At 36.3% G+C, this 20106-nt stretch overlaps 5 protein-coding genes across 7 annotated transcripts; 4 read left to right on the top strand and 1 right to left on the bottom strand.

Annotated features, from left to right (window-relative positions):
• The first annotated feature begins 697 nt into the window (after positions 1 to 697).
• On the top strand, positions 698 to 3076 carry LOC110226479 (protein JINGUBANG). Its single transcript, XM_021018348.1, has one exon. It carries the CDS (start codon positions 1334 to 1336, stop codon positions 2759 to 2761), a length of 1428 nt encoding a protein of 475 aa, XP_020874007.1. The 5' UTR covers positions 698 to 1333; the 3' UTR covers positions 2762 to 3076.
• Positions 3077 to 5774: 2698 nt separating this feature from the next.
• Positions 5775 to 9716, top strand: LOC9305222 (extra-large guanine nucleotide-binding protein 2). The gene is made up of 8 exons (XM_021017487.1): positions 5775 to 7346; positions 7440 to 7577; positions 7669 to 7773; positions 7857 to 8015; positions 8096 to 8252; positions 8367 to 8602; positions 8701 to 8864; positions 8960 to 9716. Exons 1-8 carry the CDS (start codon positions 6312 to 6314, stop codon positions 9552 to 9554), a joined length of 2589 nt encoding a protein of 862 aa, XP_020873146.1. The 5' UTR covers positions 5775 to 6311; the 3' UTR covers positions 9555 to 9716.
• Positions 9717 to 9831: 115 nt separating this feature from the next.
• LOC9303194 (B3 domain-containing protein At4g34400) lies at positions 9832 to 12490 on the top strand. 3 transcript variants are annotated; one of them, XM_021017490.1, is made up of 8 exons: positions 9832 to 9933; positions 10045 to 10138; positions 10840 to 11212; positions 11290 to 11430; positions 11517 to 11705; positions 11795 to 11818; positions 11913 to 12004; positions 12094 to 12490. In XM_021017490.1, the coding sequence occupies exons 2-8, from the start codon at positions 10064 to 10066 to the stop codon at positions 12343 to 12345; spliced, it is 1146 nt and encodes a 381-aa protein (XP_020873149.1). In that variant the 5' UTR covers positions 9832 to 9933; positions 10045 to 10063; the 3' UTR covers positions 12346 to 12490. The 3 variants fall into 3 exon arrangements, with proteins under 3 accessions (XP_020873149.1, XP_020873148.1, XP_020873147.1); XM_021017489.1 differs by having other exon boundaries at positions 9832 to 9938; XM_021017488.1 differs by lacking the exon at positions 9832 to 9933 and having other exon boundaries at positions 9952 to 10138.
• A 4947-nt stretch (positions 12491 to 17437) lies between these two features.
• On the top strand, positions 17438 to 18589 carry LOC9303193 (ethylene-responsive transcription factor ERF109). The gene has a single exon (XM_002869102.2). It carries the CDS (start codon positions 17580 to 17582, stop codon positions 18384 to 18386), a length of 807 nt encoding a protein of 268 aa, XP_002869148.1. The 5' UTR covers positions 17438 to 17579; the 3' UTR covers positions 18387 to 18589.
• LOC9305219 (EKC/KEOPS complex subunit Tprkb) lies at positions 18558 to 20079 on the bottom strand. The gene is made up of 6 exons (XM_021019460.1): positions 19889 to 20079; positions 19594 to 19660; positions 19385 to 19507; positions 19011 to 19094; positions 18840 to 18926; positions 18558 to 18758 (listed from the first exon to the last, which is right to left on the bottom strand). Exons 1-6 carry the CDS (start codon positions 19957 to 19959, stop codon positions 18672 to 18674), a joined length of 519 nt encoding a protein of 172 aa, XP_020875119.1. The 5' UTR covers positions 19960 to 20079; the 3' UTR covers positions 18558 to 18671.
• Between the last annotated feature and the right edge of the window lie 27 nt (positions 20080 to 20106).

The raw sequence follows: 20106 nt of genomic DNA, 5'->3' as shown, positions 1-20106 counted from the left end.
CAAACGTTCAGAATCTGTGTTCGTTCGTACAGTACCAGATGCTATTTCCAGCTATGTCAAAAAGCTACTTCCAGCTTTTTCCTTGCACTTACAAAAGGAAAACAGTTTCCAGTTCCCTCTTTAAAAAAACTAAAATAAAAAACTCACTATTTTTTTCCCAACATAAATATCAGGATTAAAAAAAGGGATGGTTATAAGTGATTTAGTGAACAATGATCGAGTACTTCTTTTGGTATAAAATGGCATCTAGTCTTACATGCACATCAAGGCAAAAATCTGTTTTTTTCTTCTTTCACGAGCCTACTAAATCAAAACAAATAATTGCTTAAGTTTGCAAAGGATTTCAATGTTATTTAGTTGTTAATGCTAAGATGCAAGAACAAAATAACGCTTTGCTATAGTAAACGCCAATTTAATAGAGATAAGCATAAATAGTTAACAATTAACAAATAGTGGAATCATGCCTAAACAATTTGCCTAATCTTTTCAAGTGGTGTATATAGTCTTCTTAATATAAATATATGTTTAATTATAATTCATTATTAAGAATATTTGTCTGGATATATCAAGTGTTGTGGCCTTACGGGACAAGGACAACAAATGCTCGACAATGTTATGGTACATATATATATATATATATATATATATATATATATATATATATATATATATATACTTATTAATCTTTTTAACCAAACGAAAAAAAAAGGTATTTTAGGCAGTAAAGCTATGTGAAATGAGCTATGGAGGAGATTTGAGTACCTTTCGGCTTACGTGCCTAATATTCCAATGTATCTGAAACTCAAATACATTTTACAAAGAATGTTCTTATTCAATGTAATAGCTAGAGTACATGTAAAGCCCACGGAAAAGAAAAAATTCGATGGATATAGTTTAGGAAAAATCATAGAAGCTTCCTCTAGTAACAACCACGTGTGAAGCACCCCTATCACATATCACAAATGACCAATCTCTTGGCAATTTCGTGTCTGTATATAAGTGTGCATGTACAAGATCAATTCTCGCAACCTATAAACAATTTCCTAAGACTCGTTTGACAAACCAAAAAAACTTCTTAAAAGTCAAAATTTGCTCTAGACCCTCCAATTTTCCGTAAAAAACTCCATAAAAGTCTCTGTCCCTCTTTGCCAACCAAAATCTACAAACACACATTATTCTTCGACTATCTTATTCATAGCGATCACAACCCCAAAAAAAGAAATCCCCCTAATCAAAAAAAAAAAAAAACTAAGAAGAGATTTTATCATTATTCTATTTCCATTTTTTGAAAAAATCAAGCATTTGACTTTTGTGATAAGATTTGAAGAAAGAGATGAGGAATGAAACGGGTGGTACAATGGTCGTTGATCTCCAAACCGATCCATATAACAACAATCACAGTCGCCATAATCTGAGCCGCGACGGAATATTCCCTCCCGACGATCCCATCATTGTCAACAGCAACGTAACTCACCAGCGGTTTAGCAGCGTCTCCGCCTCGACCATGAGCAGCGGTCCGGCCAGCGGAGAAGGTTCTCCTTGCGTAATGTCGCCTTGGGCCCGCGTGTCGCCCCCTTGGGGTGCGGATTTCAACGAAGACAATGTCCTCGAGACCAACGGTCTCATTGGATCTATTGTAAGAAAAGAAGGGCATATATACTCGCTAGCCGCTTCTGGTGACCTTCTCTACACGGGCTCCGATTCGAAGAACATTAGGGTTTGGAAGAATTTGAAGGAACACGCCGGGTTTAAATCCAGTAGTGGGCTCATTAAAGCCATTGTGATATTCGGAGACCGAATCTTTACAGGCCATCAAGATGGGAAGATCCGGATTTGGAAGGTTTCGAAGAGAAAACCGGGAAAACACAAGCGGGTTGGAACATTGCCGACATTTAAATCAATGGTCAAGAGCTCCGTAAACCCTAAGCATTTCATGGAGGTACGCCGCAACAGAAACTCCGTGAAGACGAAGCATAACGACGCCGTGTCTAGTCTTAGCCTGGACGTGGAGCTTGGATTGTTGTACTCGAGTTCTTGGGACACGACAATCAAAGTGTGGAGAATCTCGGATTCAAAATGTTTGGAATCGATACAAGCACACGATGACGCGATAAACTCTGTAATGTCCGGTTTCGATGACTTGGTGTTCACGGGATCCGCAGACGGCACTGTTAAAGTGTGGAAACGTGAGTTGCAAGGCAAAGGAACAAAACATACGTTAGCTCAAGTTTTGCTCAAGCAAGAAAATGCAGTCACGGCGTTGGCCGTAAAATCAAAATCTTCCATCGTATACTGCGGTTCCTCGGACGGGCTAGTGAACTATTGGGAGCGTTCAAAACGGTCATTCACCGGCGGAATACTCAAAGGCCACAAATCCGCAGTGCTTTGTCTAGCTATAGCGGGGAACTTGCTGTTGAGTGGTTCCGCCGACAAGAACATATGCGTATGGAGGCGGGACCCGTCTGACAAGTCCCATCAGTGTCTCTCTGTTTTGACGGGACACATGGGACCGGTCAAGTGCCTAGCCGTGGAGGAGGAACGGGCTTGTCATAAGGGAGCAAAAGCCTCTGTGGCAGAGGGGGACCGGAAGTGGATTGTATACAGCGGAAGTTTGGACAAGTCGGTGAAAGTGTGGCGTGTGTCCGAGAGGATGGCCACGTGGAGGGAAATGGACGAGCCAGCAGCATCTTCAGAGCGGAAGAGCTCTTCCTCTCCCCATGAAGGGAGTGGCGCGTGGAGTTCACGCAATGTGGAAAAATAAAAAAAGAGTGGAGGAGCATAGTGATTATTTACGAGTGTCCCGTCGTCGTTACTCAGTCACGAGGGCCATCTTCACGCCGGGGATGAGTCAAAAGGGTTGATTTCAATTTAATGACCAAGTCAACGGGAGAGGTTTGTGCCACGTTAGCTGGTGAGAGAATCAAAGTCGGGTTAATGGTTTTCACGTAATGAGTTTTTTCGCTTAATTTTTCTGAAAAAAAATTGTTTGAAACGAAATTGTATATTATTATTTTTTCCTTAAATTTGTAAAATAACAAGAACAAAGACCGAATCAAACATGTTTGTTTTTCTTTAATTGTCTGTGTCGTGGTTGCAACTTTATAACTTGGAATTTTTGATGAGTCGTTTTCCTCTCATTAGAATTAGTCTTTCTTAAAAAAAAAAAATTAGTCTTTCTATATTATTTATAGGATCTTGATAAGACTTTTTTATAGCAACAGGAACTTATATTTATTTGTGCTCCAATCCATTTAGAGAGCAAATTGGATTGTTACTAAAGCCCTATCTTTCATGTTAATCAATTTGGATGTGTTTTAAATTTGTTGCGTAAAATTGGGTTTGCAGACATATGAAAAACGAACATCTTGTCGTGCAAAATTAGCGTAGGTACGGGTGGCTGGTGAGTTAGAGGTGTTCAAGATAATGTCTCGCCAACAAGTGATAAATTAACCGTCAATTTTTTTTAACCAATTTGCATATTTTAAAATTAACAAGTAAAAGCACCACCAAATATCCACCAAAAGTTGTTAGAAATTATTAATCTTTGTGAATTTACAGTTACCATTTAGACCTAATCTATCTTTATGGGAAGAAAAATATGTATATCTTTTAATAATCAAACTACCACAATTATTGAAAGAAAACAAATTTTCTAGATTAGATAATCAATACAATAAAAAATAATAAGAGATTCTTGACACCTCAGCTTTTTAGGCAGTTCTCAGTTTGACACATCGTTAAAATCATCGCTCAATGAAAACATTTCGAATAATACAGCTCAGATTTCTCAGCCAGTAATAACTTTCTACTTTTCCACGTCACTCTTTCTCAACATATATAAAAATAAACATAGGTCTAGGCTCAACCAAAGTAATAGCCTAACATCTTATGCAAAGCTTAATTAGCTTTTCATGTTCAAATCCGAAGACTGGATCTCCAAATTACGGGGAAAAGTTAGTATTCAATTTGAGTATATAAACATAGGTCTAGGTCCAACCAAAGTAATAGCCCAACATCTTATGTAAAGCTCTAATTGTATCTACTCGACGTTGCGTCTCTCTACTCATTGACTTCGACTTGCAAAACACTTAAGAGCTTTGTCACTCGTGTCCTCATCTTCACTCCTAACTTCCACATCTTCATAAGTCTCCACATTTCTCAAGGGTTTGATTTGGATTTCGATTTCAGGCTGAAGTTGTACAAAAAGTTTTATCTTATTTGATCTATGTTGTTGTGGTTTTTGGATTTAAGAATGTTTCATTGTCAATGGAAACTGTTAGACCATTGTTGTTTCCGAATCAACAATTTTCAAGTCTTAATCTTTATATCAGCCAATTCAAAATTCGAAAGGAGATATTTCTCAAACGAGGAAGAGAGAGATATAGAGCTGCTCACTATGGCAAATGGTGAAGATGAATCAATTTATCATCGTCGAATCCACAGATTAAGGGCCAAAATGACAGACAACACATTCACCATCTGATATTTGGAAACACTGATTTGAGTAAGACACTTCAATATTGATATAGCAATTTTTTTTTTATATTTTCGTCGAATCTATAGGCTTCTTTGCAGAAATTGATCCTGCAAGTTCCTGAATTTGGAGTATGAAGTTGAAATTGATGGATAAAAAACTGGAGTTGGTGAAAGTTCAGAAGCTTGAATGTATGATCGTGTTTAGAGCATCGCCTGGATTCCCGCCGCCGATGGTGTTCTTGTTTTTATCAGTGACGATAAAATCGTACGGATCTGGGAGCAGACCTCCAAAACTAAAGATCTTCAAAATCAACACTTTTTGCAGACATTTTCGTCAAAGAATGGCCAAGAAATTGGATCTCATAAAAAAAATGTTTCAATAAGTGATATGAGAAAAAAATACAGAAAAAAAGCAAACTTTGTTTTCTTAAAGCTTTTCCGTTTTGGACGAAATTAATGCCGTTTCTAAAGCCTTTGCTTTTGTTGATTATTGAACCGAGAGTTAAACCAACTAAACCAAGAGAATTAAGTTTATTTAATGTCAAACCAATAACGTAATAACATGGTAACGTCTTATGGATTGTCAGTTTGGCAAAGTGGTGCTTTTGTTTATTACTGTGGAATCATAACGTTTGCTGTGATTTTGAGATCGTAAAATTTGACATGGGATTAATTCTTGAACCAAGAAAAAAAAAATCCACAGATTTCTTATATAAAATGATGTTTATATATTTATATAGAGACTACACTTTTGTTTGAATCCTTATTGATGAGATTATGTAAATTCAGCTAATATTCGATGCTTAAAAAATATTTATAACAAATTTACAATAAAAAAAAAATATCCCGCGACGGAGTGCGGGTTTCACTCGAGTTATAGTTAAACCAACTAAATGAAATGAGAGTGAAACATAATTCTCTTCAAATTGACATATAAATTTTTGCAAATTAAAACACAATTGAGGGTTTCTTTCTCTAATGAACAAAATGAGTTAAAACTTAAACATACATTTCTAACGGTTTAGTTAGTTATGTCATCCAATTGTTGTGGGACACATAATTTCTTTTATGTAACATGTTATTTTGTAAGTGGACATATTTATCAAATAGAAGGTTGGGACGATTTTACTCCTACTACTGTAAGACCAGAAAGAAAGAAAAAAATCGTCTAATTTTGTGTAATGAACAATTTTTTTTGTTTTTTTTTTATGAGCCTATTAACCAAACCGTATAATTCCGGTTATGCGAACATTACATTATTGTAGGAATGAACCTGTTTGACGAAATTGCCCTCTCTATTTGACTCTCTCAACGCCTTTCACAACGCATCGTTTTCAACTCTCTCCCAACCCGCGTTGACGGCAAGAATTTTCCCGGAAAATAACTCATTTTCCTTTTGGGTTACAGAGAAAAGAAAAAACAAAGAGAAAGTCTTCCCTTTTCGTCAAGTCTTCGTCTTTTACTAGTGAGAGAGAAGACGATCCAACCATCTGTCTTTCTTCTTTTTGTTTACTTCTTCTACATATTCCCTTTCCCGGAAAATTTATTTGCTGATTTTTCTTCCTTCCATCACCACTTTCCTGAAAAAAAAATTCGACTTTCGTCTCTTTCTTTAAGCTAAAGAAGCTTTATGTGATCAATTTTTCTATATTTCTGGAGTTGGGTTCTTGTTTCACGCTGTTTTTGATTTGATTATATAAGCCACTAATGGCTGCTTAGGATCTTTACATATAAATTCTCGGTTTCTCGGATAAGTAGTTTCTAAATTAGGGAATTTTTAGGGAATTAGGGCCTTTTTTTTTCTGTGGTTGTGTGCGCTTGATTTGGTTAGATTGATGGCTGCAGTTTTAAGAAAGTTATTACCTTTACCATCACCGAATCCTAAAAGAGAGAATCGGGAAAGTGACGATGATGGTGATGAAAATAGAATTGAATATTCATTCGCCTCGGAGTATAAAGGCCCTTTTATTGCTAATGTGCCACGAGCTCTTCCCGTTGACGTTGATCAGATTCCTACTGCTCTTCCCGTTTCATTTTCTTCCTTGTCGCGTGATGGCTCTTACCCAGTGGTTCCACCTCTCGTTAGGAGAGTTACCAAGAAATCACCTGAATCTGGAATAGAGAAGAAAAACGGTTTGGTTGACTCTGCTGCTGGTTCTAGTGTGGTTTTGAAAGGGCGTGATGTTGTTTCTGGCTCATCATCATCATCATCATCATCAAAGAGGTTGGATGTATCAGAAGAAGTGAAAAATTCGGTTGATTTACAGTTTTCACCATCATCACCATTGTCTGCATCATTGAGAGAGGAGGATACATTAGATGATGGAAGAGTTTCGGATGTGGGACCTAGAGCTGTGAGATTCGTTGAACCTTTTCAGAGTAGTGAATGTGATGAAAGCTCTTACATTTCTGATGGAGAAAGTATAGCTCCAACGCGTAAAGCGGAAAGGAAAGGGAAAAGAGGATCGTGTTACCGATGCCTGTTGGGGAACCGGTTTACTGAGAAGGAAGTCTGTATTGTCTGCGACGCCAAATACTGTTTCAACTGTGTGCGCAGAGCCATGGGTGCGATGCCCGAAGGAAGAAAGTGTCAAACTTGCATTGGTTTTGGGATCGATGAGTCGAAGAGAGCAAGTCTGGGAAAGTGTTCAAGAATGCTGAAGCGCCATCTCACAGATTCTGAACTTCGACAAGTCATGAATGCCGAGATCACCTGCAAGGCGAATCAATTGCCTTCACGGCTTATCACTGTCAATGAAAAGCCTTTAAGTGAAGATGAGCTTTTCACGTTGCGGACATGTCCAAATCCACCCAAGAATCTAAAACCTGGAAACTATTGGTATGATAAGGTTTCTGGCTACTGGGGAAAGGTATAATGTCTTATTTATGTCTGTGTATCTATTCTCGGGCTTGTATTTTGAGTGCTCAGCTAAATCAGAGCCTCTATGTGTTAATTTAATCAGATAGGCGAGAAACCTTCTCAGATTATAAGTCCTAACAACAGCATAGGAGGTAACATCAGTGAGAACGTAAGCAATGGAGACACTGAAATTTATATTAATGGCCGGGAAATAACCAAGCAAGAGCTCATGATGCTCAAGGTTCTCTCTCTTTTCACCTTTGTTTTGGATAAAAATATGCTTAGTGTTAGTGTCATTGTTCTTAACTGAGCGCTTCTTTGCTTTGATGTAGTGGGTGGGGGTGCAATGTGAAGGAAAACCTCATTTTTGGGTCGATTCAGATGGTACTTACCGGGAAGAAGGTCAAAAGCATCCCATCGGGAACATCTGGAATAAGGTATGATTTCCTGAGAACAAGCTTTTCTCGTTCACAACATATAAATATAAAACTAAAGACAACTACGGATATTATTTTTACAGAAGAGAACAAAAATTGCTTGTGCTGTGTTCTCTCTGCCGGTTCCTCCGGCTTCTTCTGCAGTAGAACCATGTGATGTGCCCTTATATGAGCATAAAATGCTTAACAAACTTCTTTTGATTGGTAATGAAAAAGGTGGCGCCACAACAGTTTACAAACAAGTGAGCTATTCATCTTAATGCCACCCACTTCAATGTTTCACATCTAGTAGAGAATCGGGAATTGACTTCTTCTGTTTCAGGCAAGGTCTCTCTACAACGTCTCCTTCTCTGTAGACGACCGTGAAAAAATCAAATTCATTATCCAAACAAATCTCTATACCTATCTGGCAATGGTTCTTGAGGCACATGAAAGATTTGAAATAGAGATGAGCAATGACCAGTCTTCAGACCAAACAGGTAAATATTTATTGACTGTACAAACTATTAGAATAAGAATGCATTCCTATTCTAATACAAACATCAGTTAACAATTGATTATTGAGGAACACTGATCGAGTTTTTGGGATTTAGGTAATGTGGGAGATGAAACCAGTGCTAAAACAGTTAACTCGATCAACCCGAGACTAAAACATTTTTCAGATTGGCTTCTGAAAGAAAAGGAAGACGGAAACCTGAAGATATTTCCACCATCAAGCCGTGAGAATGCACAAACCGTTGCAGATCTCTGGAGAGTACCGGCTATTCAAGCCACCTACAAAAGACTTCGCGATAGACTTCCCAGAAACGCCGTTTATTTTCTTGAACGAGTGAGTTTCCATCAAGTGCTTGCTTGTCTATAAACGCTCTTTCAGGACCTTGTTTAAGGGGAAAAAAAGAAGACTGACCTAAATTTGTTTCTTCTCAGATTCTTGAGGTCTCGAGATCAGAATACGATCCTTCTGATATGGACATATTGCAAGCCGAAGGACTCTCCTCTATGGAAGGACTTTCTTGTGTGGACTTCTCATTCCCAACAACTTCTCAAGAAGAGACTCTTGAGAGCGATTATCAACACGATCCAGACATGAAGTTAGTTCTGTTCTTTTTCCTTGTGCTGCATTCGGACTATATGAAAAAACCGTTGAACTTACTCTCTCTCTCTCTCTCTCGCTCTCGCTCTTTAGGTACCAACTCATCCGGCTAAATCCGAGAAGCCTTGGTGAAAACTGGAAATTGCTGGAAATGTTTGAAGACGCTGACTTGGTGATATTTTGTGTCTCATTATCAGATTATGGAGAATACATAGAAGACGGTGACGGGAATCTTGTGAACAAGATGCTTGCAAACAGACAGCTTTTCGAGAACATGGTGACTCACCCGAGCCTAGCTAACAAAAGGTTCCTTTTGGTTCTAACGAAATTTGATCTCCTAGAAGAAAAGATCGAAGAGGTACCTCTAAGAACCTGTGAGTGGTTCGAAGACTTCAACCCATTGATCAGCCAGAACCAGACGAGCAGACACAACCCTCCAATGGCTCAGCGTGCTTTCCATTACATTGGTTATAAGTTCAAGAGACTCTATGACTCAATCTTGGAACCAGTAAATATGCGTGGAAGGAGCTTTAGGCCAAAATTGTTTGTTTGTCAAGTGAGCTTGGAGAGTGATACTGTGGACAATGCAATGAGGTATGCGAGAGAGATTCTCAAGTGGCATGTTGAAGAAACTTCCATGTTCCAAGAGATGTCTACTACTAGCATCGAGGCCAGCTCGTCCTCTTGATTTTTTCCTCTAAAATTCTTTCTTTCTTTCTTTCTTTGTGGAAATTACATAGTTTGTCTGTGTGTGTATGTATGTATGTAGTGTCAAGATACATTCATGTGATTGATTTTTCAGGAAAAAAAAAAAAAGAGAAGAGAAATAATAAAGTGATTACAATTAGAACCCGGTTTTCCCCGGTTCAATAGAGATTTATTTACATACGGTTTATGACGATGAACCGGACTGGAGTAGGATTAGATTCGCGGTTTAATTTGGGAGATCAAACCGTTTAAAAGAAGAAAAGAAATAATTCGAAATGGTCACGCAGAAAACGAGGGACTGAGGATTGTACCTTCTTTGCTCTGCAAAAACTTAAACGTTGATTTGACTCAGCGTCAAGGTAAGGTACTCTCTCTTCATCACAGCATTAGCTTTACTTTTTCTAGTTTACTCTTCTCTCTCTCTGTGTTCTTTCATTTTCTCTCTATCTCTCTCTCAACTTCACACACAGATCCAACATCTCCTCTTCAATGGCTGCCACTGATTTCGTTTTCCCTCCACGTTTCTTCAAAGTTTTTGTCTCCCACTTCACCTCAGATTCCATGGTAAGATTTTCTCTATAGGTTTTTTTTTTCAGGAGAAAACGATTCTTGAATTCGAAAGATTCTCGTAGCCTTGTGGTTTCTTTGAACTATGTGTGATGGTGTTGATGAAACAAACACTGAAAATCCTGTGATTTGAGTTTTTTTTTCTATGGGTTTGTCTGCATTTAGGGTTTTGCTTTTCTGTTTCTAGGGTTTTGCTCTGATTCTTACCCTTTGGTTTCCTCTGTTTTCTTCGGACTAAAGATTTAAACTTTCTGTATGAATCAGCTTACTTTATAGACTTTAAAACTGGATATGTTTGTACTATGACTGGATTCTATCAAAGTAAAGGTAGTTTTGCTCAGATTTGTGTTTTCTTTTGATGAATAGAAACATATGTTCTGCTTTCAAAAGCTTGTATCTAAATGCTGAAAGTTGTAAAATTTTACTGTTATCTTCTTATAGGATTTGGATCTAACTTATTGAGACTGAATGCTTTGATTTTGTCTGGTGGTTCTGGAAACTTGACTCTTTTAACTGTCCCTACGCTTTTTGTGTGTGTGGAAAACCTCTGTAACGGTCACAAGTTTAAACGTGACTTTGAATTTGGATAAATCTCTCTGACTTACCTTAAAGTCTCTCTTTTTGTGAGTCTTTACTTATCTCTTGAGTGTTTGGCTTATAAGTTAACAACTTTTCTGTTCAATATTTACCTTGAGCAGATGCTCCCAATTGCCTACTACGGTCATCTTCCAAGTCGTTTGCACAAAACGGTGATTCTCCGAGGACCTGGTGGATGCTCTTGGAATGTAGCCACAACGATAAATGAAAAAGAAGTGCATTTCTCACAAGGATGGGCCAAATTCGTTGAGGATAACACTCTTAGCGATGGAGACATTTTGACCTTTGTGTATAATGGAGACCACGTATTCGAGGTCAGTATCTATCGCGGCTACGATGCATGTAAAGAGATTAGCGCAGTCACTGAAGTGGAAGAGGACAAAGAAGACAGTGTTTTTTCTCTGAGCAGTGAAGACAATGACACTTGTTCTCAATCTGTGATGAAGAACACGATCCCGGAAGGAAGAGACAAAGGTTTTTTAACACATAGTTAGCTTTTTTTCATCACTTCTATGTGATTGCTTGTTTTGAATCTTGAGATTTTCTTACAGGAAAGTCAAAAGTGGAAGTTGTGGGGGATCCTGATGACGAAGAGGATAGTGTTTATTCTGCAAGCGGTGAAGAAACAGAGACAGACACTGATTCTGAATTCCAGGTGGCCAAGACAACAATACCAAAAAGCAAGAAGAAAGGTTATAACCCATTGTTAGCAACATGCATCACTTGAATTTTTATTTACTTATTGATAAACCTGTTTTGTTTGCTGAGATGTTTCCAGGGAAGAAGAAAGAACAGGTTGTGGAGTCTTCTGATGAAGACAGTGACAGTGACAGTGATTACATCGAAACGTTTGGTCAATTGGATATTGAAGAGAATTCCAACAGTGAGGAGGATAGTTCTTATGCTCCAGATGACGAAGGCACATCCACTTGTGTCAAACCAAAGGTGGCAAATGTGAAGAGGAAAGGTAAAACACATTAACTTTCATCGCTAACCTCATTTGTGCAATTCTTATCTTAATGCAACATTGCTTTGTCTCTTATTCTATGGAACCAGAGGCGGCAAAGAAGAGGAAGAAAGGTAAACACATTGTTGTCTTAGTTTTATCACTTCATTAGGTAACGAATTTTTGTGATGCTTATGTAGAAATGCTTGTCTCTTGAGATTTTTACAGTCGAGCCTAAGATCAAAAATCCTGAGACATATCTGGATGATCCAAAGAATATTCATTTCGAGACAAACGTGAAGAATAGATTATACGAGCTGGTAAGAACTGCAATTTCTTGTCCTAATACACTACTTTTTAACTTAAACAGTTTCATTAACGTTTTTGTTTTGTGTTACCTTTTATACAGTTGGTTCATGCACAACTGGTGAAAGACTATTGCTTGAAGTTTGGAGACCACGTTTACTACATCGACAGAATCGGGAAACTAAAAGCTAAAACAGCAAAATGGAAGGATCAGCGTGTGTGTATCAAAAAATGGATGCGCATATGCGATAGGAACGAATTGAAGAAAGAAGACCGCATTTTGTGTGAGCTCTTGCGCAAGGGAACTTTTGTGTACGCAATCAAACTCCACATCATCCGCGGAAAAAATCTGTAGACGCTATCAGTGTGAGTAGAGCCAGAGGAAGGGATTTGGCTACTTATCTTTATGATTTCATCTTGTTGTTATCAAGCAAACATCATTCTCAGCTAAACTTATGAGTTTCTTTATTGTCTACTTCAGATTAAATGACTTTCTCTCTTGTTCTCTTATGAATCTATTTCTGAACCCAAACTTTCTTCTCAGTAAAGATCTTGCAGATAAGTTTGTGCATAGTTTCTGTTAATAATGCTTCCAAAGCTTTTGATGCTTATTCGATTGTCTCGCCATTTTGCCGCTTTTCTCTTAAGCTTACCAATTGAGTCAATCAATATGATGCTATTGTTGAACCTTAAGTTGTAGTCTTTAACCACAAAAGACGGTATGCGCTGTAAAAATGAACAATAATGAATCAATCAAGATTTGTTAACAACATCCATTTGAATATGAAATGTTTTTTTGTTCTTACCAACTGTGATTTCCTTTTTCCAGTCACTTTGGTAATGAAAAGACGGATTCTGACCACCTTTTAAAAATGAAATTAAAAGAAAGTTAACTTTCATTCAAGAACTAAGAAGATACACAAACAAAAATTTCAAGTCTACCTTTCACTTTTCTTCCCTGAGACTTTGGGACTTTCTCTTCCCTTTCATCATCAGCTTCTTCTTGTTCATCATCATCATCAGTCATCACTATCATTCTCCTCAATCTCGTTAGTATCCACAATTTGAAGTGAAGATGTGATTTTTTCAAACGCAGAACAATCGAAAATGGTGACATCAAAGACGTTATCACCATTAATTGTAGTTAAAGATGATCCAGTGTCCATGTTTCATCAGCTCACTTTTTTGGGCAAAAATCTTAGCAACGCGATCCTCAAGAAACACTTTGTTCTTCACACTCTTCATTGTTATGCCCCAATTCTCCCCCCTGTGGTTTCTAATTGTTACTTTCTCGGGAATCGGTTTCGCCAAGAAGCTCTTAAAAGCCAATGGAAGTTCCTGACACAAAATACCACTGCAAAACTCTAACATACAAAGATTGACAAATTTTGCAGATTAAACCCTTGAAAGAGCAAAAAATCAAAGGAGAAGAAACGAAGGTAAAAAACTGAAACTGTATCTTAGATTTTCTTTGACTAAGACCATACGATTTTTTCTTGAAAATTCTGAAGAATCTTGATCTTGGCATACTGGTTTCCACAGAATTCCCTGTCACAAAGATGAAAGAAGAAGAAACAAAGGATTCATTCACTAAGTATGAAACCTTTGAGAAAAATCTAAATAAAAGCTGTACCTTTCTTCTTCATCCTCGTCAGATCTCTGGTTGAAAGCTTTGTGACATAATTGTGATATAAAACAGAGTAGCTACTTCGTTTCTAGTCCAAAAATAGTAACTTCCATTATCATAGTAAATAAAGTTTTATTATTTTGAAAACTTTGATTTGGATCATTAATTTTTTTTTTTTTTTTTTTGGCATCGATCATTAATTAATTTATAGTTTACAATTTCGACGTTGGATATTTTATTTTTAATGATATCTTTTTCTGTGAATTTTTGGCCTACAAGTTTTTTCTACTTCCAGTTTTGTGGGTCCTTTCTTGACGATTTTGAAAACCGCTTCTTTTTAATTAAATACTGTAGTTGATTTCATCTTCTTTTGATAAAACAGAGCAAGCTACTCTGTTTTGAGTCCAAAAGAGCAAAAATAGTAACTTCCATTATCATAGTAAATGATATTTTTTAAATATACTAAATTTTATTATTTTTGAAAACTGTGATTTGGATCATTAGTTATTTTATAGTTTACATTACATTATTACAATGTCGACGTTGAGTATTTATCTTCACAGATATTTCTTTTGTGAATTTGGCCATACTTCCATTTCTGTGGGTCCTTTCTACAAAATCTCTTTCTCCTTATTGAAGAGTTTTGATTTCATCTTTAGCATATTTCTTTCTTTGGATATGCTCCATTTTTCGCATGAAAATAATCATTTTCTCGTAAAGATAAACATTTTTTAGCAACTTGCATGTCAGTTGTCACTATCTTTATAGAGCACGCTTTTACAAAAATATATTTTGCACAGAAAGATATCTTTATTATTTTATTTTCATATGACAAATTTTTTTTTTATAATTCTATGTGCTTTTTTTTTTTTGCAGAACTTAATTCAATGTGCTTGTATAGATGAAGTAATGCTATATCATGAGGACAATTTAATGAAAGTCACCTAACGCTTTGCAATCCAACCTACCATCCTGAATTTGAATTTAAACCACTTTGAATAACACATTTGCTGATTAAAGTTTTTTTTTTTTGGAAAGCTGATCAGTTGGAATTGAAACGTTAGAGTCCAAAATAAGCTAGTTAATCAAAGTGGTTTAAAACTATATTTTTTTTATTATTATTATTATCTTCTTTAAACCACTTTGATTTTAGCAGCTAAACTTATTTACGGATTTATCTAAATTATTTTACTATTATTGGAAGACTAAAACTATTAGAGTAATTAACAACGTCGGCCATTGTTACCAAAAACTAAGAAAATACATGAAGTAGAAACAAACATTAAAATGGTGTAGAGACCTTAACCAGCCCAATTTATGTTCTTATGAAAATGTGGCTCCAATTGTTGTTACAAAATCTGTTTAATTACTAAAATACATTTTGGATAGTAATTTTCGTGATGTTAATTACTTGTATTCGATCAACACCTATTATTACCCGATCTTTATCTCACATGGACGGTTATAGTTGTTGAGATATTTCTAATTAAAAGAAGTTAGAATTGAAGAATTATTTCATAAACAATGAAATAGGGACTTAAAAAAAGCAAAACGATAAAGAGTTGGTGATCGTTATTAATTAAATATGTTTATAAATCAGTGATTAGTACTAATCCATAGAATCTTACTGGTTAATGGAAAGTGGAAAACCAAAATGAGAAAAGATAAAAGTGAAAGTAATGACGCGGCGAGATAATGAAGAAAAACGTTGTGGTCAGCACAAAAAACGTGTTCTTATCATTTCCACACGTGCGTCTCTCTCTGCCTTTGGTGGCTTAATAAGCTTTAACTTTTTTTTTTTTTTTTGGATAATAAAGGTTTATTAAAGCTTTAACGTCTTGTTCCATTTTTGTTTTTAACTTTGTATCGGAGAGCCTGCCGCCCTTAATCACATAGTCGCATGCATTAATAATTATTTTTCAAGTCAAAATTTATGCGGCGACAAAATTAAAAAAAAAAATGTCAGAATTCATCCTTTGGGAAAAAAAAAAAATCATAAACACATTTCCCAAAAATTTGGAAAATTTGTTGACTTTTTTTTGTTAAAAATAATTTGTTGACTTTGTTGTCAATGTTTATTTAGCATTGGCCATGAACCTTAACTTTCGGCATTAAGTTCTAGAGTAAAATGTGACCATAATTTTTTTTTCATGGCAATTTAATGTGACCATAATTAACAAAAGTTTATAAATCATTAAGCCCTAAAACCTAATTATATTTTTTAATTTTCCCGATTGTGGAGAATTATCTCCTAATTTTAATGTTGTTAGTTTCTAAAACTAATTATTACTTATAATGATTTTCTTTTTATTTCAGTTATTTTAAAATTAATTTGTAGGATAAAATTTGAGATTTTTTTGTTAAAAAGCTTAATTAAAATTTGAGATTTTGTTGTTTTCATTTTCTTTAAACCTCCATATGTTTTAGAATGAATGCTACTATCTCAGTAAAAGACATGATGGTATTATATGTTTTGAAGTAATAATCCTACATTCAACAAATTTCTTTCTCTATAGATTTTTAAAAGTAGATTTATAGAGATACATAGCATGTTTTCTTCAAAATCCTATATAAAAATGATCGAAGTAGAGTAAAATATGTGTTTTATATAGTTGGCTATATATGGGACAAAGTCAGAAGACTAATAATAAGGCACGTGACGTGAAGAGGGTCTTTTGAAGCGAATACGTGGTGGGTCAGCGTGGAGAAGGGTCAACACAGTTTTAGACGTTTAGTGAAATCCAGAAGCCAGCTCATCAGCATCATAGATGGATATTACACTTCAACTTCAAGTCTTCAACTTCTAAATCATTGAAATATCTGAGTCCTAAGATATCATTGAGAAACAGTCAAACCCTCTCTTTCATTATCTACCTTTAACAAGTTAATTAAGCTCATTTTCTCCTTCATGCATCTCTTTTCATCTTTTCGTTTATAAAAGAAAAATATCCCAAGAAAGGTTCTTTTGTCTCATATTAGGTGAATTGCTCATCTAGTCTCTTTTTTTTTATATATAAAAAACTTGGATTTAATGTATATATAATTAACAAATTAATAATTTTGACAAATAAATGAATAAATAATGAATGTTTTTTTCTTAAAAATATTACAAAAATCGTTTCAACGTTCATTGGAACCATAATGCAAGATTTTCGTAAATTGTGGAATGTCTCACCATGTGTTATTTTATCCCACAATCAATAATTTTGAAGAAATCTTCATGAGCTTGGACGCAATGATTGTCGAGGATCTGTTTGATTCGACGTACTAGAGTATAGAAAAAGGCCAGAGATAAATTTGAGACGATGGATCTAGTCATCAAATAGAAAAGACAACTTGATTTCTCTATTCATGACTGTGAAGGCAGGCCATTGATCAAATAGCATGTGAAATCATAACTTATAAAAGACACACGTGATTTATTCTAAGCCAATCAGTAACTTACCTAGCTACTTATCCCATTAAACATGTTTAAATTAAAATGGTAAACTGTGTTAAAAAGGAACAATTGATTAGCGCAACCACAAGAATTTAATTAAATTAACAAAATAGAAAAAAGTAGTTCTTGAAAATGCGTCATGTATGATGAAATGATTAGTACTAATTTAATGTTTAAAGAAATGTCATGTCATTTAAACCCCCCAAAAAAATACAAAGAAGTCACTTTCAAATGTCAAAAAATATTCGAGGAAATAACGCACGTTTCCAAAAAAAACAGATCATAAAACGCCCCCGTGTGAAAAGAGTGTGCCAGTTGGGTAAGCCACGTAGATATTTAAAAAAAAACACGGAGCCATATAAATAGAGCTTATTTCTACTTTCAGTTTCCCAAACACAAACAAAAAATCATATCTTTCATCTCCAGGTGCAATTTTAAAAGCACTCAACAGAGTCACCAAAAAAGCAAAAATCCAAAACAAATTCGAAATTTATTTGAAAGAAGAAGGAATCGAGAGTCGGGTATGCATTATCCTAACAACAGAACCGAATTCGTCGGAGCTCCAGCCCCAACACGGTATCAAAAGGAGCAGTTGTCACCGGAGCAAGAGCTTTCAGTTATAGTCTCTGCTTTGCAACACGTAATCTCAGGGGAAAACGAAACGGCGCCGTATCAAGGGTTTTCCAGCGACAGCACAGTGATAAGCGCGGGAATGCCTCGGTCGGTTTCAGACACTTGTCAAGTGTGTAGGATCGAAGGATGTCTCGGCTGCAACTACTTTTTCGCGCCAAATCAGAGAATTGAAAAGAGTCAACAGGAAGAAGAGATTACTAGTAGTAGTAACAGTAGAAGAGAGAGCTCGCCTGTGGCGAAGAAAGCGGAAGGTGGTGGGAAAATCAGGAAGAGGAAGAACAAGAAGAATGGTTACAGAGGAGTTAGGCAGAGACCTTGGGGAAAATTTGCAGCTGAGATCAGAGATCCTAAGAGAGCGACACGTGTTTGGCTTGGTACTTTCGAAACCGCCGAGGATGCGGCTCGAGCTTATGATCGAGCTGCGATTGGATTCCGTGGGCCACGGGCTAAACTCAACTTCCCGTTTGTGGATTACACTTCTTCTGTTTCATCTCCTGTGGTTGCTGATGATATAGGAGCAAATGCTAGTGCAAGCGCGAGTGTGAGCGCCACAGATTCTGTTGAAGCAGAGCAATGGCCCGGAGGAGAAGGAGGGGAGTGCAATATGGAGGAGTGGATGAATATGATGATGATGATGGATTTTGGGAATGGAGATTCTTCAGATTCAGGAAACACTATTGCTGATATGTTCCAGTGATAGATAGAGCTCTTTCTTGTTGGCGTGTTTTTGCAGTTAAGTGCAAGAAGAGATTGATACTAGCTTGTTTAAAGTGAACAAGATTCTTGGTTTTTATTATGCAAAAGGACGTGTAATTAGTAGTCTCAATTTTTTGTTTATCTCATATAAAATCTGAGTTAAACCTATCTGAGTAGGGTAAATAAAGTGGTTAAGAAATCCAATTTTGGTCTGAATTACAACAAACTAAGATTCCAATTTGTTTACAAAGGAGAAAACAATAAGAAATAAAGAAAAGATCTCCTCTTACAAAGCGTCGCGTGCAGCTATCCGACAAACAATGGCATCTCCAAGAGAGGAAATTCCGAGTTCTTGGCTAGTTATCTTGTAATGCTGAAAACATGAATGTATGAGTTTATTTCTGTAACATTGGATGCGAACTAAAAGTGCTTTCAACTGTTACCAAAACATTACCTTTAGTATATTGGCTTGATTTGCATGCGTCTTTAATTCCTCCAAAGCAATTTCCTTCCCGTGGATCAATTTTGCCACCTCCTCCATCTGGTTTTGACCTCAAAACATGTAATTGCTAATAAACTAAAAAATCAACAAGATGGAATCTTAAATGGTTGAAGAGATTATGACCTCAACGGGAGAAGCATTGAACCGGGCAGCTAGAATGTAAGTAGTGCTTTCAGAAATCCCACATCGTTTCAATGATTCTGTAATCTAGTTGGAAGAAGAAAGGAACAACAACGTTAGAGTGTAATTGAGTTAACTGCTAATCTTATTACAATTCACCAAACCAGAAGAAACTTGATTAATAAGAGAATCTCAATACTCAACTAACTCCTCTTAAACCAACTCACAACAGCTAAAATCCATTGCCATTAAAGTCATAATCTAGTTATAGTAGACCTGTAGCTAAGGCTTGAACAACTGAGCTAGATACACTAACTGCTCTCTAACCAACTAACTGCTCTCTAGACAAGAATGATTTAAGAAGAGATTGGTCTTACATGCTTAGATCCCGAGTAATTGTAAACGAGCTCAGAATGAAGAGTTCTGGTTGATAAGGAATCGCGTGATTTGGAGATAAGTGCTTTCTGAGCAGCAGCCAAGAGAGGAAAAATGTCTGGAATCTGATGACACACAATTCGTTAAGATCAAGAACACTTAAGAAAGTAAAAAAAAAGGAGTAAACAACAAAACAAAACAAAAAACGTACAAGTGATGCATTGAGAAATGAGACCTCAAGCTTCAGACTTCCATCAAGCATTGAATTCAAGAGCTCCCTGAAAGAAATAAACCTCTAATATTAGATTCGAATCTCACCAACACAACTCAAAACTGGGGACATGTATGTACCTCAGAAATTGAAAGCAAAGCTATGAATATAAAGGTGTTTCTTTTAGCTAAACAGAGTTTCTCTAAATCGAATAACGCAACATTTTTTCTCATAACCAAATCACGAATAACTTAGGTGGTTATATAAAGAGAATCGGAAAATCGAGAGAGCGTACTTGGAGTTGGTGACATCGGAGAAGAGGGAGACAGAGAGAGTGTTTCCACGGTCAAGATGAAAATCCTTCATAGCTTAAGTCGGCGGCGAAAAAGAGGGGACGATTTTAGGGTTATTACTTCGCCGGAGATCGACACAGATTCGGCGAAGTCAGAAGAGGACTAATCAAAGAAGATAAACCCTCCTTCTAGAACATCTTCCTTCTAGAATATAATTAAA

The sequence above is a fragment of the Arabidopsis lyrata genome (assembly GCF_000004255.2).
Source record: "Arabidopsis lyrata subsp. lyrata unplaced genomic scaffold ARALYscaffold_7, whole genome shotgun sequence".
Classification (NCBI taxonomy): Eukaryota; Viridiplantae; Streptophyta; class Magnoliopsida; order Brassicales; family Brassicaceae; genus Arabidopsis; species Arabidopsis lyrata.
This window is presented reverse-complemented; position numbering and strand designations above follow the sequence as displayed.

Bases quoted from the DNA above. Each gene is read 5' to 3' on its own strand.
- LOC110226479 (XM_021018348.1), top strand. From the start codon at position 1,334: ATGAGGAATGAAACGGGTGGTACAATGGTCGTTGATCTCCAAACCGAT.
- LOC9305219 (XM_021019460.1), bottom strand. From the start codon at position 19,959: ATGAAGGATTTTCATCTTGACCGTGGAAACACTCTCTCTGTCTCCCTC. The intron at 19,661-19,888 runs GTACGCTCTCTC...TATTTCTTTCAG, and splicing joins TCCGATGTCACCAACTCCAA to GGAGCTCTTGAATTCAATGC. The intron at 18,927-19,010 runs GTCATAATCTCT...GGTCAAAACCAG, and splicing joins TCAATGCTTCTCCCGTTGAG to ATGGAGGAGGTGGCAAAATT.
- LOC9303194 (XM_021017490.1), top strand. From the start codon at position 10,064: ATGGCTGCCACTGATTTCGTTTTCCCTCCACGTTTCTTCAAAGTTTTT. The intron at 10,139-10,839 runs GTAAGATTTTCT...TACCTTGAGCAG, and splicing joins ACTTCACCTCAGATTCCATG to ATGCTCCCAATTGCCTACTA. The intron at 12,005-12,093 runs GTAAGAACTGCA...CCTTTTATACAG, and splicing joins AGAATAGATTATACGAGCTG to TTGGTTCATGCACAACTGGT.
- LOC9305222 (XM_021017487.1), top strand. From the start codon at position 6,312: ATGGCTGCAGTTTTAAGAAAGTTATTACCTTTACCATCACCGAATCCT. The intron at 7,347-7,439 runs GTATAATGTCTT...TAATTTAATCAG, and splicing joins TTTCTGGCTACTGGGGAAAG to ATAGGCGAGAAACCTTCTCA. The intron at 8,016-8,095 runs GTGAGCTATTCA...CTTCTGTTTCAG, and splicing joins CCACAACAGTTTACAAACAA to GCAAGGTCTCTCTACAACGT.
- LOC9303193 (XM_002869102.2), top strand. From the start codon at position 17,580: ATGCATTATCCTAACAACAGAACCGAATTCGTCGGAGCTCCAGCCCCA.